General features: G+C 39.5%; 1 protein-coding gene across 1 annotated transcript; it reads right to left on the bottom strand.

The window, feature by feature from the left end:
* Positions 1–16,367: 16,367 nt before the first annotated feature.
* LOC111162550 (olfactory receptor 7D2) lies at positions 16,368–17,476 on the bottom strand. The gene has a single exon (XM_022527045.1). It carries the CDS (start codon positions 17,304–17,306, stop codon positions 16,368–16,370), a length of 939 nt encoding a protein of 312 aa, XP_022382753.1. The 5' UTR covers positions 17,307–17,476.
* Between the last annotated feature and the right edge of the window lie 2,404 nt (positions 17,477–19,880).

A 19,880-nucleotide genomic window follows, 5' to 3' on the forward strand; every position in this document is an offset into this window, starting at 1 on the left:
TCAGATCAATTAGATTTTAAGCCAAAGACTATAATAAGAGATGAGGAAGGACACTATATCATACTCAAAGGAACTGTCCAACAAGAAGATCTAACAATTTTAAATATCTATGCCCCTAACGTGGGAGCAGCCAACTATATGAACCAATTAATAACAAAATCAAAGAAACACATCGACAATAATACAATAATCGTAGGGGACTTTAACACTCCCCTCACTGAAATGGACAGATCATCCAAGCAAAAGATCAACAAGGAAATCAAGGCCTTAAATGACACACTGGACCAGATGGACATCACAGATATATTCAGAACACTTCATCCCAAAGCAACAGAATACACATTCTTCTCTAGTGCACATGGAACATTCTCCAGAATAGATCATATTCTCGGTCCTAAATCAGGTCTCAACCGTTATAAAAAGATTGGAATCATTCCCTGCATATTTTCAGACCACAATGCTCTGAAGCTAGAACTCAATCACAAGAGGAAATTTGGAAAGAACCCAAATACATGGAGACTAAACAGCATCCTTCTAAAGAATGAATGGGTCAACCAGGAAATTAAAGAAGAGTTGAAAAAATTCATGGAAACAAATGATAATGAAAACACAACGGTTCAAAATCTGTGGGACACAACAAAGGCAGTCCTGAGAGGAAAATATATAGCGGTACAAGCCTTTCTCAAGAAACAAGAAAGGTCTCAGGTACACAACCTAACCCTACACCTAAAGGAGCTGGAGAAAGAACAAGAAAGAAACCCTAAACCCAGCAGGAGAAGAGAAATCATAAAGATCAGAGCAGAAATCAATGAAATAGAAACCAAAAAAACAATAGAACAAATCAACGAAACTAGGAGCTGGTTCTTTGAAAGAATTAATAAGATCGATAAACCCCTGGCCAGACTTATCAAAAAGAAAAGAGAAAGGACCCAAATAAATAAAATCATGAATGAAAGAGGAGAGATCACAACTAACACCAAAGAAATACAGACAATTATAAGAACATACTATGAGCAACTCTACGCCAACAAATTTGACAATCTGGAAGAAATGGATGCATTCCTAGAGACATATAAACTACCACAACTGAACCAGGAAGAAATCGAAAGCCTGAACAGACCCATAACCAGTAAGGAGATTGAAACAGTCATCAAAAATCTCCAAACAAACAAAAGCCCAGGGCCAGATGGCTTCCCGGGGGAATTCTACCAAACATTTAAAGAAGAACTAATTCCTATTCTCCTGAAACTGTTCCAAAAAATAGAAATGGAAGGAAAACTTCCAAACTCATTTTATGAGGCCAGCATCACCTTGATCCCAAAACCAGACAAGGATCCCATCAAAAAAGAGAACTACAGACCAATATCCTTGATGGACACAGATAAAAAATTCTCGCCAAAATACTAGCCAATAGGATTCAACAGTACATTAAAAGGATTATTCACCACGACCAAGTGGGATTTATTCCAGGGCTGCAAGGTTGGTTCAACATCCGCAAATCAATCAATGTGATACAACACATTAATAAAAGAAAGAACAAGAACCATATGATACTCTCCACAGATGCTGAAAAAGCATTGGACAAAGTACAGCATCCCTTCCTGATCAAAACTCTTGAAAGTGTAGGGATAGAGGGCACATACCTCAATATTATCAAAGCCATCTATGAAAAACCCACCGCAAATATCATTCTCAATGGAGAAAAACTGAAAGCTTTTCCGCTAAGGTCAGGAACACGGCAGGGATGTCCGTTATCACCACTGCTATTCAACATAGTACTAGAAGTCCTAGCCTCAGCAATCAGACAACAAAAGGAAATTAAAGGCATCCAAATTGGCAAAGAAGAAGTCAAACTATCACTCTTTGCAGATGATATGATACGATATGTGGAAAACCCAAAAGACTCCACTCCAAAACTGCTAGAACTTGTACAGGAATTCAGTAAAGTGTCAGGATATAAAATCAATGCACAGAAATCAGTTGCATTTCTCTACACCAACAACAAGACAGAAGAAAGAGACATTAAGGAGTCCATCCCATTTACAATTGCACCCAAAACTATAAGATACCTAGGAATAAATCTAACCAAAGAGACTAAGAATCTACACACAGAAAACTATAAAGTACTCATGAAAGAAATTGAGGAAGACACAAAGAAATGGAAAAATGTTCCATGCTCCTGGATTGGAAGAATAAATATTGTGAAAATGTCTATGCTACCTAAAGCAATCTACACATTTAATGCAATTCCTATCAAAGTACCATCCATTTTTTTCAAAGAAATGGAACAAATAATCCTAAAATTTATATGGAACCAGAAAAGACCTCGAATAGCCAAAGCAATATTGAAAAAGAAAGCCAAAGTTGGTGGCATCACAATTCCGGACTTCAAGCTCTATTACAAAGCTGTCATCATCAAGACAGCATGGTACTGGCACAAAAACAGACACATAGATCAATGGAACAGAATAGAGAGCCCAGAAATAGACCCTCAACTCTATGGTCAACTAATCTTCGACAAAGCAGGAAAGAATATCCAATGGAAAAAAGACAGCCTCTTCAACAAATGGTGTTGGGAAAATTGGACAGCCACATGCAGAAAAATGAAATTGGATCATTTCCTTACACCACACACTAAAATAGACTCAAAATGGATGAAGGATCTCAATGTGAGAAAGGAATCCATCAAAATCCTTGAGGAGAACACAGGCAGCAACCTCTTCGACCTCAGCCGCAGCAACATCTTCCTAGGAGCATCGCCAAAGGCAAGGGAAGCAAGGGCAAAAATGAACTATTGGGATTTTATCAAGATCAAAAGCTTTTGCACAGCAAAGGAAACAATTAACAAAACCAAAAGACAACTGACAGAATGGGAGAAGATATTTGCAAATGACATATCGGATAAAGGGCTAGTGTCCAAAATCTATAAGGAACTTAGCAAACTCAACACCCAAAGAACAAATAATCCAATCAAGAAATGGGCAGAGGACATGAACAGACATTTCTGCAAAGAAGACATCCAGATGGCCAACAGACACATGAAAAAGTGCTCCATATCACTCGGCATCAGGGAAATACAAATCAAAACCACAATGAGATACCACCTCACACCAGTCAGAATGGCTAAAATTAACAAGTCAGGAAATGACAGATGCTGTCGAGGATGCGGAGAAAGGGGAACCCTCCTACACTGTTGGTGGGAATGCAAGCTGGTGCAACCACTCTGGAAAACAGCATGGAGGTTCCTCAAAATGTTGAAAATAGAACTACCCTATGACCCAGCAATTGCACTGCTGGGTATTTATCCTAAAGATACAAACGTAGTGATCCGAAGGGGCACGTGCACCCGAATGTTTATAGCAGCAATGTCTACAATAGCCAAACTATGGAAAGAACCTAGATGTCCATCAACAGACGAATGGATAAAGAAGATGTGGTATATATACACAATGGAATACTATGCAGCCATCAAAAGAAATGAAATCTTGCCATTTGCGACGACCTGGATGGAACTAGAGGGTATCATGCTTAGCGAAATAAGTCAATCGGAGAAAGACAACTATCACATGATCTCCCTGATATGAGGGAGAGGAGATGCAACATGGGGGGTTAAGGGGGTAGGAGAAGAGTAAATGAAACAAGATGGGATTGGGAGGGAGACAAACCATAAGTGACTCTTAATCTCACAAAACAAACTGAGGGTTAATGGGGGGAGGGGGGTTGGGGGGGTGGGATTATGGACATTGGGGAGGGTATGTGCTATGATGAGTGCTGTGAAGTGTGTAAACCTGGCGATTCACAGACCTGTACCCCTGGGGATAAAAAGATATTATATGTTTATAAAAAATAAAATTTAAAAAAAAAGAGTAACATAACATGAACAAGTCATACCTATTCTAGGAATGGAAAGATGTTTAATGCTAGGATGTTTCCAAAAATAGCTCACCAGAAATAAAGGGAAATGAAGAGGAATCATAACCATAATCACAATAGAAAATGGATTTGAGAAAATGCAGCAGCTGGGTGCCTGGTTGGCTCACGTGGTTAGGTGACTGCCTTCAGCTCAGATCATGATCCCAGAGTGGAGTCCCAGAATCGAGTCCTGCATTGGCTCCCTGGTCAGTAGGAATTCTGCTTCTCCCTCTGATGCTACCCCTCTCTTATGCACTCTCTCTCTATCACTCTCTCTCTAAAATAAATAAATAAAATCATTTTTAAAAAGGGGTGGGGTACCTGGTGGCTTAGTAGTTAGGCGTCTGCCTTTGGCTCAGGTCATGATCCCAGGCTCCTGGGATTGGCCCCCGCGTGGGGCTCACTGCTCAGTGGGAAGCCCGTTTCTCCCCATCCCACTCCCCCTGCTTGTATTCCCTCTCTTGCTGTGTCTCTGTCACATAAATAAATAAATAAAATCCTTAAAAAAAAAAAAAAAAGGAAAATATAGTAGCCATTCCTGTAGTTAGTTGCCAGGATAGAGCTTCTCATTAAGGAGGAAACTAAGAACAATTTCTTTCTTTCTTTTTTTTTTTTTTTTAAAGATTTTATTTATTTATTTATTTGTCAGGAGAGAGAGGGAGAGAGAGAGAGAGCACGAGAACACACAAGCAGGCAGAGTCGCAGGCAGAGGCAGAGAGAGAAGCAGGCTCCCTGCCGAGCAAGGAGTCTGATGTGAGACTCCATCCCAGGATCCTGGGATCATGACCCGAGCAGAAGGCAGCGGCTTAACCAACTGAGCCACCCAGGCATCCCAGAACAATTTCTTAACCCAGTGAAGAATAGCTGTTGAAAATTGCAGCCAATGGAATACTCTACATTAAAATACTGAAATATTTGTGTCAAATTCCTGAAAGGCCAAGGCAGTTCATTCCAACTTTAATCATTCAACATTCTCATGAACATTTAAAGAGATTGATGAGAAAAGGAAATTAGCCTGAGTGTCAAATGCCAGAAATAATGACATCATTTATGATATATAGTGGATACAAAAGGAAAACAAAATAATACAGAACTATTAAGTGCTATCAGTAAGTCAGGGGATATAATAGAAAACTACAATCAGAGGAGGAACAAAATAGTCAATACCTTGTGTTTAACAGATCTTCAGTGAGTAGTTAATGAATAGATAGTGGGACAGGCAATTGAACAGGAGCCTACAATTAATGCGTAAGAATAGAGAAGAGGAGGAGACTCACTGGAAAATAACTTACTGGAGAGAAGATCTAGACTCTGAAAGAGAGGAGGAAACTTAGCATGAGCTAGAAAAGACTGACTTAAGTAGCAAGTAAAGCAACTTCTAAATACAGAGACTTCAGCTTTGTTGACTAATTAATATGGGACTATTTCATTATTTTACAGATAAAGCTCAGTGCCCACTTTCTTACCCTTTTCCCTCGTACTCTTCCAGCCTTGACTGGGAAGCAATGATCCTACCCTCTCTGAGGGTTATCACTGAAGCTTTCTCTTCTCTGTAGTCTGTCTTGGAGAAGCCCTTTTGGGTTTTCCCCTAGGCTGACAACAGAGAATTGTAGGAAAGGGGCAGCAGGGATCTGTTATTAGCATCTCAAAGGTTAAGTTCTTAGAGCTTCTCATTAAATAAATTGTTCTCCTGGTGTTCTCTCTGAACAATTCCGTTCCCTTGGGATAGAAAGATGAAAGAACGGAAAAATTTCAGATAATGCTATGTCTGTGTAGACAACAGCTGACCAAGATGAAGATATTTTCTTCAAGGGGAAAGTCTTTTCTCTGGTTTGACTTAAATGAAAGGTTTCTCCCAAGGAATGTTTAACTCCTTTGAGAACCAAACCCAGGGGTGAACGTTCCATGATGTTCATCTCTTCAGAAGTCTTTGAAGATTTCAAAGATCACTTGGTGTCTACAGTGTTAAGGGGGCAAATAAGTTCTTTCTGAAGAAAATCAGAGTGGTTAATAGTTTTGGTTCTGTCAAAAGGACTAACCAAATGAGGACTGATAATATCCCTTGACATTTGCTGGTGACATGGAGGCTAGGGAGGACTCCATTTTTCATCTCTAACATGAGGAATAGGGTCATAAACCATCCAGGTAGAGTGGGTTGATGAATGGATGATATAGAGATGCCAATATAAACCACCTATAAATTTTGTCAGGGATGGTGAGGATAGAGTTAAACCATTGTATAAAGAATTCATGGAGTATGGATAGGTAATAAAATTTTTGTGTAATAGAAAATAAGGGAATATGTTTCATTTCAAAGAGTGTAATCATATTTACTGCAGACATTTGAGTACACAACACATCCTGACTACACAATTCACAGGATGCATGTACAATCTAAATCAATGACAATCATAAGGTGCTGTATCACTGATGTGTAGGATATGTCAGTCCAGAAATCAAGGCTTGTTAGTAGAAGCAGCCCTCTCTAATGTCATGTCCAATGAGCCGAGTGGGCAGTATTTGCTTCAGGTCTCCTCAACTCTGGCCTCAGCAGCTTTAGAGCTCTTGACACCTACAAGGGTAGCACTTCCAGGGACATGGAAAAAAGTCCCATAGAACTTCAAGTTATGCAGTTGCCTGGTACTTGAGGTCCCTCATGGCAGAAAGAGCAGTCACCATCTTGGCAGAGTTAATTGACCCCAGTCATGAATGTTATTGTTTGAGCATGACATTGGCATACACTGGTATCCTATTATGTTCAGTCCATGGGTGGGAGCAGCCAGCAGCATCCTCAGAGCAAAGAGTGGTGGGTACAGATGGCTCTCAGGCAGTTATGCTCCCATAGCAAGAGATTCGAGTGGTGTGATCTTGGGTAAGTGAGTCAGCTTCCTTTAGGTGAGGGCAATTCTCTTGAGAGGGCTAAAGGCTGGGAGATGTCAGAAGACCTCACTCCCTGAATCTGGAGAATAACCCCATAATTCTGAAGGGAGAAGTTGGCAACCGAGCCCCAGTTTACTGTCCACCCCATCACCATTTGGATAGTGACCCGCAGCCATGTGTACAGAGTCCATGAGAGTTTATTTGTGATACGTGAACATCAGGATTTGGGAAGAACTGTCTTTAGGAAGTGGGAGCCACACTGAGAAATTAAGGATCTTGAGTAAGGCTGAACCAAGCATAATGTTGTCTTTCTGACCTGCTCCTTTATAACCAATTCTCTCCCACTAAGGCCATTAAAACAGACCATGAGATCAACCCGTGCCACTACCAAGTGGAAATTATTTGTGGGGTATTTCACAGGCACATCAAACTGAACCTTTCCAACAACAAACGCAATTTTTTCCCTTCCTCTCTCCTTCCTTTCTTAATAGGGATGAGATTGGGGGCACTTGGATGGCTTTTTGGTTAAGCTGTTAAGCATCTGCCTTGGCTTAGGTCAAGATCCCAGGGAGACTGCTTCTCTCTTTCCCTCCACACCTCTCTCCTCACTCATGCTCTCTCTCTCTCAAATAAATAAATAAACAAGCAAACAAACAAAATCTTTTAAAAAATTAAAAAATAAGGATAAGATAGGTATTTTGCACGGTCTATCTTCTCAAAACTTTTTAATGAAAAATTTTCAAAACTTTTGAATTTGAACCCTGAACCTATTCCTAAGACCCAATAATAATTATTTTAAAGCAGGATAATAAGTCTCAAATTACTAATATCACAAAATTACTATAGGAAAAACCTGGAGTAGATGCAATTTGTGAAGAAAAAATATGGAAGCCTTATTTAAAACAATTTTGATAAACAGGAAAGTGGACAAATTGGAGTGCATAGAAAGGATATTGGTTATTTGGGAAATTGTATCATAAAATGGATGGATTATACAAATTCTTTCATCTACTTGAAGAGTGATGTCTTAGTTTGGGCTGTTATAACAAAATATCATAAACTGGGTGGCTTTCACAACAAAAAATATTCCTCACAGTTCTGGAGGCTAGAAGTCTGAGAGTAGGGTGCCAGGAGAATCAAGTTCAGGTGAAAGCCCTTTTCTGGGTTGCACATGGCTGACTTCTCATTGTATCCACACATGGCAGAGAGAAGAAACAAATTCTCTTGTGCTTCTCATAAGAATATTAATTCTATTCCTGAGGGGTTTATCTTTATGACCATCTAATCCTGATTACCTTCCAAGGCTCCACCTCCTAATATCATCACTTCAGGGGTTAGGGTTTCAATGTATGAATTTTGAGGGAACAGAAACTTTCAGTCCATAGTAAGTACTAATGGGGAGATGAGCTTCCATTGAGGATGTGAATGGCTGCTACAAAGGTTAATGGCATAATTTCATTCTTTCTTATGGATGAGTAATATTCCATTGTATATATAGACCACATCTTTGTCCATTCTTCTATTGATGGGCACTTGCCTTCCTTCCATATCTTGGCTATTGTAAATAAATCTGGAATAAACATAAGGGTACACATATCTTTTTGAATCAGTGTTTTTTACTTCTTTGGGTAAATACCCAGTAGTGAAATTACTGAGTCAATGGTAATTCTATTACTGAGCCATAAAAAATAATGAAATATTGTCATTAAAACAACATGGTTAGATCTAGAGGGAATAATGCTAAGTTAAACCAGTCAGAGAAAGACAAATACCATATAATTTCACTCATATGTGGAGTTTAAGAAACAAAACAAATAAGGGAAAGAAAGAGACAAAAAACCCAGACTCTTAAATATAGATAACAAGCTGGTGGTTGCCAGAGGAGATATGGGAGGAAGATGGGTGAAATAAGGGAGGGGATTAAGAGTACATTCATCATGATGAGCATTGAGTGATGTATAGAATTTTTGAATCATTCTATTATACACCTGAGATTAATATAACACTGTATATTTTCCACTGTATATTTTTTCCTGTTTTTTTCGAAGATTAACTGACCATAGAGTTGAGGGTCCATATCTGGGCTCTCTACTCTGTTCCACTGGTCTATGTGTCTGTTTTTATGCCAGTACCATGCTGTCTTGGTGATCACAGCTTTGTAGTAAAGCTTGAAATCAGGTAACGTGATGCCCCCAGTTTTATTTTTGTTTTTCAACATTTCCTTAGCGATTCGGGGTCTCTTCTGGTTCCATACAAATTTTTGGATTATTTGCTCCAGCTCTTTGAAGAATACCGGTGGAATTTTGATTGGAATGGCATTAAAAGTATAGATTGCTCTAGGCAGTATAGACATTTTAACAATGTTTATTCTTCCAATCCAAGAGCATGGAATGGTCTTCCATCTTTTTGTGTCTTCTTCAATTTCTTTCATGAGTGTTCTGTAGTTCCTCGAGTACAGATCCTTCACCTCTTTGGTTGGGTTTATTCCAAGGTATCTTATGGTTCTTGGTGCTATAGTAAATGGAATCGATTCTCTAATTTCCCTTTCTGTATTTTCATTGTTAGTGTATAAGCAAGCCACTGATTTCTGTACACTGACTTTGTATCCTGCCACGTTACCGAATTGCTGTATGAGTTCCAGTAGTTTGGGGGTGGAGTCTTTTGGGTTTTCCATATAAAAAATCATGTCATCTGCGAAGAGAGAGAGTTTGACTTCTTCATTGCCAATTTGGATACCTTTTATTTCTCTTTGTTGTCTGATTGCTGTTGCTAGGACTTCTAATACTATGTTGAACAAGAGTGGTGAGAGTGGGCATCCTTGTCGTGTTCCTGATCTCAACGGGAAGGCTGCAAGCTTTTTCCCATTGAGGATGATATTTGCTGTGGGTTTTTCATAGATAGATTTGATGAAATTCAGGAATGTTCCCTCTATCCCTATACTTTGAAGCGTTTTAATCAGGAATGGATGCTGGATTTTGTCAAATGCTTTTTCTGCATCAATTGAGAGGACCATGTGGTTCTTCTCTCTTTTCTTATTAATTTGTTCTATCACATTGATTGATTTGCGAATGTTGAACCATCCTTGTAGCCCAGGAATGAATCCCACCTGGTCATGATGGATAATCTTTTTAATGTGCTGTTGGATCCTGTTTGCTAGGATCTTGTTGAGAATTTTAGCATCCATATTCGTCAGTGATATTGGTCTGAAATTCTCCTTTTTGGTAGGGTCTTTGCCTGGTTTGGGGATCAGGGTAATGCTGGCTTCATAGAAAGAGTCTGGAAGTTTTCTTTCTGCTTCAATTTTTTGAAACAGCTTCAGGAGAATAGGTGTTATTTCTTCTTTGAAAGTTTGGTAGAATTCCCCCAGGGAATCCATCAGGTCCTGGGCTCTTGTTTTTTGGGAGGTTTTTGATCACTGCTTCAATCTCGTTACTAGATATCGGTCTATTTAGGTTGTTTATTTCTTCCTGGTTCAATTTTGGGAGTTTACAGTTTTCCAGGAATGCATCTATTTCATCTAGGTTGCTTAGCTTATTGGCATATAACTGTTGATAATAACTTCTGATGATTGTTTCTACTTCCTTGGTGTTAGTTGTGATCTCTCCCTTTTCATTCATAATTTTATTAATTTGGGCTTTCTCTCTTTTCTTTTGGATTAGTGTGGCCAATGGTTTATCGATCTTATTGATTCTTTCAAAAAACCAGCTTCTAGTTTCATTGATACGTTCTACTGTATCTCTGGTTTCTACCTCATTGATCTCAGCTCTTTTCTTGATTTTTCCCTTCTTATGTGTGGAGTTGGTTTGATTTGTTGTTGATTCTCCAGTTCTTTAAGGTGTAGAGACAGCTGCTGTGTTCTGGATTTTTCAATTTTTTTGAGGGAGGCTTGGATGGCTATGTATTTCCCCCTTAGGACCGCCTTTGCTGTATCCCATAGGTTTTGGACCGAAGTGTCTTCATTCTCATTGGTTTCCATGAATTGTTTCAGTTCTTCTTTGATCTCCTGGTTGATCCAAGCATTCTTAAGCAAGGTGGTCTTTAGCTTCCAGGTGTTTGAGTTCTTTCTGAACTTCTCCTTGTGATTGAGCTCCAGTTTCAAAGCATTGTGATCTGAGAATATGCAGGGAATAATCTCAGTCATTTGGTATTGGTTATTGTATATTAATTATGCTGGAATTTTTAAAAAAAACTAAAATTTTTTTAATGAAATAAAGGAAAAGATAAGTGGCACATTTGTTCCTAGACAACTGTAGTATAGTTTAAGTTCTATTATGTACTTGCAGAATGAGTCATCTATCTTTCCCCAAACAGTCCTTGGTATCAGTGGATCCATTCCTGGGAATTCAGTCTTGCTGAAAGAAATCCATCCTCTCATTTAAAAATTTTAAGAAGTGAAATGAATGACATGAAGTTCTTTCCCACCTCTATGAGTTTATAACCTCTTAGTCAAATTTGGTTTCATTCATTTAACAAATATTTGAGTGCCTACCATGTGGTACGGACTCACTGTGTATAGTCAGATCAAAGTTGGCTAAAAACAGATCATACAATGACTATGTTGTGTAAGAGGTGGCAGATGTCCACAAACTGGTCATAGGCCATTGTGGTCTGAATGAAAATGTCTAAATACCCAAACACTATGAAAAAATACATCTGAGTGATACAGCTTGCAAACATAATGGCTTTGTTCTCTGTATGGATGTTCACCAGCATTTCTGGAACCATGGTGGAATTGAAACAAATGTCAGAAATACAGGTGAAAGAGGATGAAGTACATGGGTGAGTGGAGGTCATAGCCAGAGCTGATGTCGAGAATGATAAGTAGGTTTTCAAGGATTGTGACCAGGAATATGGACAAGAATAGTCCGAAGAAGAGAGTCCCAAGAAGAAAATTCCGAGACACCTGTTTGTTTTCCTGCTCCCATTTAGTTGATGACTCTGCCAGGAAACAGGCAAAGCAATGCTAATTGGATAATTAGCATTAATTAATTAATTAATTAAAATAAGCAAACTGGAAGGGTGCCTGGCAGGCTCAGTCTGTAGAGCGTACAACTCTTGATCTCTGGGTCATGAGTTCAAGGCCCATGTTGACATGGAGTCTGCTTTAAAGTAACAGCCACAAAAATCAAATATAAGCCCCCCAAAATAAAAATATTCCTATGATATTAATGTCCAAAGAAAAACAAATCAAACATTTTCTTTTTTTTTTTTTAAAGATTTTATTTATTTATTTGTCAGAGAGAGAGAGAGAGAGGGAGAGAGAGCAAGCACAGGCAGACAGAATGGCAGGCAGAGGCAGAGGGAGAAGCAGGCTCCCTGATGAGCAAGGAGACCGATGTGGGACTCGATCCCAGGACACCGGGACCTGAGCCGAAGGCAGCTGCTTAACCAACTGAGCCACCCAGGCGTCCCAACATTTTCACTACCAATCTAATATTCGTTCATCAAGAAGGATTACAGAAGCCATTATCATATGGGGATAATCATATGCGGATAATCTATTCTCTCCTTCTGATCTTTATCACAAACCAGTCATTGCTTTCAGATCTATCCCAATGAACCATCGGCTTCTGGATGTCCAGGTCAGAATCAGTCCATTTAAGGCACAGCACATCAATGGTTTGACCATTTTCTTTTGGGCTGAAATTTTTCTTGGATGATTCTGCCTTTTCCCCAGATTTCTTTCATATTGTAGCAGATCTGTGCCTGTTGGTGGTGCTCAGGCCCTACTTTGCTCTGTGGTCCTACCCGCTGACAACAGCTAATTGGATCAGAGAGTAGTGTCTGGTCCAACCTGGCATGTTTCTTCTCTAAAAAATTTGGAAGTGAAACTCAGATTCTGGTTAATAATCTGAGGGGGTAGAGTTGATGGGATACATCAACCATCAAATTTATAAATAAGATAAGCACATCTGTTATCATCATCAACATTATTTAATTCACTCTAGAGTCTGAAGTCCGCTTCAAGGTCACAAATATAAAATCTCTAAGGATTTTTAACTAGATTCTCTTAGCCACTACGTCCTTGTTCCTGGACTTACTGCTAGCAAAACCTCAGGTGCACACGTTAGACATTCCTCTTTCCTTTGGGAGCCCAAATGGATCACACAGATTATAGTGGGGGAGAAGAATGTGGTTGTACGGATGGATGGTACGCTCCAGAAATAGTGTTTGTTATGGGATCCAAGCAGACCTGGGGTCAGCAGGACAACAATATTATCCTTATTGCCCTGGTCAGTGACCTGGGAGCAAAAGGGCAGTCAAGAAACATCTAACCTTTCAGGGAATCCAAGGTTGAAAGCTCAAAGATTCTAATTAAATAATCATTTCTTTTGTTACTTACTTACTTTTTAAAAAAAAACTTTTATTTTTAAGCCATCTCTACACCCAGTGTGGGGCTTGAACTTACAATCCAGAGATCAAGGATCTCATGTTCCACTCTCTGAGCCAGGCAGATGCCCCTTGTTATTTTATTTCTAAACAGCTTAGCTAATTGGGAGAGCGAAAACCATAATAAAATGGAAACTGTGCTTGACAGTTCTATTCCAATGTGGGAAATTTGAAGGTAATCATGTTTTTCCTCACAGTGGGAGTTCTTCTCTCCCTAGGTATGATCTCATAGTTCACGTTTCCCTCTAAAAAATATCCCGTTAGAGTCTGAGCTACATGTTCTTTGCCAATCAAAATACTTAAATAGCAATTGTAAAGGGCCTGCTAAGTGTCTGATGGCACCCTCAGTCAAAGACTTGCCCTATCAGATATGAATATAAAAACACATAACAGTGTCAATAAAACCAATAGTAAACACCATGGTCTTTATCATTATTCATTTTCATATTCATATTCACCAAAACTAACAAAACCAATAGTAAACACCATGGTCTTTATCATTATTCATTTACTATGAACAGCACCCCCTTACATGTGTTATCATTTTTATTTTAGAGATGAGTAACAGATGTAGAGAGAAGCTGACCGCTTGCGAATGGCAGAGCTGGAATTGGATCAGATGCCTGACCTCAGAACAGGTAGAAAATGCAGTTTGAGAATTTGAAAATTAAAAGGTGACTTTATAAGTCAGTGGGAAAGAAAGGACTCACATAAAGTGTGAGAACGGATTTGTTTTTTCATTTGGAAAGAATAGATTTCTATCTCTCACTGAACAGAAATATATCATTGGTAGAGTACATTTTAGAAATGAAAAGACAAATCTGAACTCTAGGAAAAAACTGTTGAAAAATTTGTTTGTCACAATACATGGACAAAGATATTAACAGTATGATACAAAATCCCAATCCAAATCATGTCCTGTCAGAGATACGACATCTCATACTGGAAGGAGATTGTGAATTATGACACTACAGAAGTGAGATTTTATAAGTTAAAAACCCTATTCAAATTACCATTTTGGGAACTAGACTAATATTCTTGAGGGGTCCAGTTAGACAATGTGATATCTCCGACAGTCCTCTAAGTGGTTAGTGCCAGTCTTATTTTAAGTTATACAGGACTCCAAGGCTACCGTAGAAAGTATTACTTCTTCAGAGGAACTTACCTTCCATTGAAAGAGCATTTCTGGGAGCACCTGGGTTGTTCAGTCAGTTAAGTATCTCATTCTTGATTTTAGCTCAGGTCATGATCTTGGGTTGTGAGATTGACCCCCGCATTGGGCTAATGTGCTGGGCATGGAGTCTGCTTGAAGCTGTCTCTTTCCCTCTCCCTCGTCCCTCCCCACAACTCTCTCTTAAAAAAAAAAAAGAGAGAGAGAGAGAGAGAGAGCATTTCTGGTACAATAATAAATTAATTCTCCTCTTTTAAGGATGTGGGCCATGTACAGATTAACATATATATGTACATGTGTATTTTTTTATGTGTATAAGTATTAATGTGAAATTGAATTAAAGTTCTCAATAAAGAGTGGAAGGATCACAAAGGAATGAAAAAGGTGATCTCAGATTTACTCTTAGCATGACAGTAAAAATCATCAGAGTAAACAAATGCTCAAATGTGGATTTCCAGCTTTGGGATAGATAACAGTCAGAATAGGTTAGGCTCTATTGTTGAAAACAGCAATGGTGTGTGTAACAGAACTAAAATTTTTGATTTAATGAATAAATGATTTAAAGAACAAATTCTGGTTTAATGAAACAAAATCTTGTTTCTTTTTCTTTTTAAATTTATTTTCAGCGTAACAGTATTCATTGTTTTTGCCCCACACCCAGTGCTCCATGCAATCCGTGCCCTCTCCAATACCCACCACCTGGTTCCCCCAACCTCCCACCCCCCGCTCCTTCAAAACCCTCAGATTGTTTTCCAGAGTCCATAGTCTCTCATGGTTCACCTCCCCTTCCAATTTCCCTCAACTCCCTTCTCCTCTCTAACTCCCCTTGTCCTCCATGCTATTTATTATGCTCCACAAATAAGTGAAACCATATGATAATTGACTCTCTCTGCTTGACTTATTTCACTCAGCATAATCTTCCAGTCCCGTCCATGTTGCTACAAAAGTTGGGTAATATCTTGTTTCTTTCTCTTGAAAAGTGTCTACCAACTTGGGTAACCATCCAGGGGAGTCCCCCACGTATTGGCCAGCTTTCTAGACTCTTTGGATCTTGTGATGTCTTCATCCACAATAGCTATATCAAGGGAAGAATAAACATGAAGTATAATGTACCAGCTCTTCAACTGTTTCGGTCTAGAAGGGACCCACCACTTCCATTCATATTTTAGTGGACACATCAAAACCTATTATTACCATCTTTAACTTCAAGGGACAAAGAAAATGCCATTCTTTTGGGTATCCAATAGGAGAGGATAACCAGAAATATTGTCAACCAAGCAATAAAATTCACCATTGAACTGTACACATTGAAATCCATGTGAAAAGCTGGGCAGCCTGCTCCAAAAGTATGGGCTCAGGGTCAGAGTTCTGCGTTTGAATCCTGGTTTTGCCACTTGGTCTCTCTGTAATGTTGGGAAATATTTTTAAGCTCTTAGATTCTCAATTTCCATAACTTTAAAATGAAGACAGTAATCATTCCCATTGAGGAAAATCTCATAAGATAGTAGAGAGAAGTTAACATAGGCTTCCCATATAATAAGTACTGAAACACTGACTGTATTTTGATATGTATTTTATCCAGTTAAAAAAACCCAAAACACTGTTGGTAATACATGCACATGAACAACACAGATCTACAACAAAGCACATAGAAACAAGTTAAGGTAAATTATCAATAGTTTAGCATTCTCTGCCAACATCTGAGATAACAGATGTTGTAAATGCTCCAAATACAAGTTTGGAATGCTCCAAATCCAAGTTAGAACTTACTTGTGAGGAAGTAAGAGAGAAGATTGAGGACATACTTTTTGGACAGCAGAGAGGGCAGAAAGATCATCAGATAAATAATGTGGAAGTTAATTGTTTAAAAGTGTGTGGAAACTAGGAGAGAGCAGTCATAGATTCTTCAGGATTAGGTGAAAGAGGGTTTGCAAGATTCAAGAGTAAACTTTAGAATCAAAGTTTTTTCCCTTGGGATCCATAAAACTTGGTAGTCCTGGGGCCAAGAGATCCATCACAGACAAGAGGTCGCTCTACTGAGAAGCCTTCCCAAAGCCCCCTTCACATCCTTGTTCCTCAAGCTGTAGATGAAGGGGTTCAGCATGGGGGTGACCACAGTGTACATCACCGAAGCCACAGAGACTTGCTGGGGGGAATGAGTTACTGCAGAAGTGAAGTAGACCCCAACACCTGTCCCATAAAATAAAGAAACTACTGAGAGGTGAGACCCACAGGTGGAAAATGCTTTTTGCTTCCCCCCGGATGAAGACATCTTCCTAACGGATGAAGCAATCTGTGAGTAGGAGAAAAGGATCCCAACAAGGGGAAAAACACCCAGCATGCCAGTCATAAAGTATATCAGTGTGCTGTTCAGGAAGGTATCAGAGCAGGCCAGCTTGAGAATCTGTGTCAGTTCACAGAAGAAATGTGGAATTTCAAGATCTCTGCAGAAGCTTAGATGCATCATCAGAGAGATGTGAAGAAGGGATGTCATGGCACCAACAAACCAGGTCATAAAAACCAGCAGGCCACAAAGGCGGGCATTCATGATGACCGTGTAGTGCAGCGGGTGGCAGATGGCCAGAAACCGGTCGTAGGCCATTACAGTCAGGAGTAGAGTGTCCAGGATAGGAAATAACATGGAAAAATAGACCTGCGTGAGGCAGTCCATGTAGGAGATGGCTTTGTTCTCTGTGTGGATGTTCAGCAGCACCTTGGGCACTATAGTGGTGCTGAAACAGATGTCAACCAAAGACAGGTTGGAGAGGAAGAAGTACATGGGGGTGTGGAGGTGGGGGTCAGAGCAGATGGCCAGGATGATGAGCAAGTTCCCGAGCACAGTGACTAAGAACATGGACAGGAACAGCCCGAATATGAAGGGCTGTAGTTCTGGATCCTCAGAGAGCCCAAGGAGGATGAACTCTAAAATTCCTGTTCGGTTTCTTGCTTCCATGTACCTGATATAGCTACAAAGGAAGAGACAAGAGCAACATGAATGAGCAGGAAACTGGTACCCTCCATGTAATAAAAATGTTGGCCATACCTTTCACTCAAGTTATTTATGAAGTCAGTCACTTTGTGTAAGTGTTGGGTCTCCTTTCATTTATAAGTGAAATCTAAAAAAAATGGCATCTCTTATGCCATCCACTTATCTTGAGCAAACTAAGTCAGCTAGAGAAGGACAAATATATGATTTCACTTGCATGTGGAATTTAAGAAACAAAACAAACAATTATAGTGGAAAGAGAGAGGAAAACCAGAGTGCCTGGGTGGCTCAGTCGGTTAAGCATCAGCTTTCAGCTCAGATCATGGTCTTAGGGTCCCGGGATCCAGGCCCATGTTGGGCTACCTGCTCAGCAGGGAGTTTGCTTCTCCTCCCTCTGCCCTTCCTACTCTCATGCTTTCTTTCTCCCTCTCTAATAAATCAATAAAATCTTAAAGAGAGAGAGAGAGAGAGAAACCAAGAAATAGACTCTTAACTATAGAGAACAAGCAGATGGTTAACAGAGGAGGGGCTGGTAGGGGGTTGGGTTAAATAGGTGATGGGGATTAAAGAGTACGTTTGTTGTGATGAACACGAGGTGTTGAATGAATGTGTTGAATCAGGGACACCTGGGTGGCTCATTCAGTTAAGCATCTGCCTTTGGCTCAGGTCATGATCCCAGGGTCCTGGGATGGAGCCCTGCATTGGGCTCCGTGCTGACCTGGGAGCCTGCTTCTCTCTCTGCCACTCCCCCTGCTTTTGCTCTTTCTCTCTGTCAAATAAAGGAAATCTTAAAAAAAAAAAAACAGAGAAAGTGTTGAATCTCTAAATTATATACTTAAAACTAATATTACACTATATGTTAACTAACTGGAATTTAAATAAAAACAAACCCCCCCAAAATTGAAAAAAAAATCCATTTTATAACAACAGAAGTAAAATGCAATCCTACAGCATTGAGTTCAGAATTCTTAATTACCTATCTTTTTAAAAATTTTTTAAATTTAAATTCAATTTACTCAGCATATATTATATTTTTAGTTTCAGGGGTAGAATTTAATGATTCATCAGTTGCATGTAACACCCAGTGCTCATTACATCAAGTGCCCTCCTTAATGCCCATCACCTAATTACCCCATCTCCTCCTCCCGATCTCCCCTCCAGCAACCCTCAGTTTGTTTCCTAGAGTTAAGAGTCCCTTATGGGGGACGCCTGGGTGGCTCAGTTGGTTAAGCAGCTGCCTTCGGCTCAGGTCATGATCCCAGCATCCTGGGATCGAGTCCCACATCAGGCTCCTTGCTCGTCAGGGAGCCTGCTTCTCCCTCTGCCTCTGCCTGCCTTTCTGTCTGCCTGTGCTCGCTCTCTCTCCCCCTCTCTCTCTGACAAATAAGTAAATAAAAATCTTTAAAAAAAAAAAAAAAAAAAAAAAAAAAAAAGAGTCCCTTATGGTTTGCCTCCCTCTCTGTTTTTATCCTAACCACCTATCTTAAGCATCCATTTTATAGTAATCCTGTCGCATGGTTATGGAGCCTCAAAATGGCACATCAACGTTATGTACCTCCTGGTAGGAGGCACCAGAAAGGACCCAATGTTACTTCCCTGAGATTCCTGCCAAGGATGCAGGACTTCAAACTAAAGACTAGGGAGCATTGGACAAACCCAAATTGAGGGACATTCTATACAAGTTCTGACCTGCGCCCTTCAAAAATGCCAATGTCATCAGATACAAAGATAGTCTAGAACTGTTCCAGATTAAAGGAAGCTTAAGAGATGTGTCAATCAAGAAATGCATGATCCTGGACCTTCGTTTGCCTCAGGATAATTTTCAAAATAGGAATGAGTTCTGTAAATTTGTAGTAGTATTATATCAATGTTACTATCTTGATTTTGATCATTGTATTGTGGTTGTGTGAGGAAAATGTCCTTGTTTTTAGGGAATACCAAAGAGTTAGAGGTAAAGACGTACCATATTTGCAGTGTGACTTACTTGCAAATGGTTCTAAAAACACATATGAAGAAGAGGAAGAGAGAAAAATGGTTGAAGAAAAAGTAAAGGTGGTAAAATTTAACATTTGGGGGATCTGGTCAAGGATATACATAGGAGCTATTTATGTTGTTCTTCCAACTTTTCTGTCAATCTGAAATGAGGTCAAAATTAAAAGTTAAAAAGTAGCACTTTCACACAATGCCCAGTCCAAAAAAAGAAAAAAAAAAAAAAACCAACAATAGAAAAACCCATCCATGAGATGTTGTCAGGAAAGAGTCAAACTTCTAAGGCCACCGCAGGTGAGGTGACCATTCACAGATTTAGAGCCCACATTCACACTTCCCTAGAAACCTCAGCCAGGGGAATTAGTCTAAAGTGGTCCTAGATGAAACGCATTCTAGGTCTCAGGCAGAAGCAGCACAAATCTCTTGGAAAGAGCTTTCACCTGAGGATGTTTGCCTCGGTGTCCACAAGGGAGATCGGTCTGAGATTTTTCTATCTTTTTGTTTGTTTTTTTTTTTTAAAGATTTTATTCATTTATTTGACAGACAGAGATC

The sequence above is a fragment of the Enhydra lutris genome, unplaced genomic scaffold (assembly GCF_002288905.1).
Source record: "Enhydra lutris kenyoni isolate GAN:26980312 unplaced genomic scaffold, ASM228890v2 scaffoldscaffold92, whole genome shotgun sequence".
Lineage (NCBI taxonomy): Eukaryota > Metazoa > Chordata > Mammalia > Carnivora > Mustelidae > Enhydra > Enhydra lutris.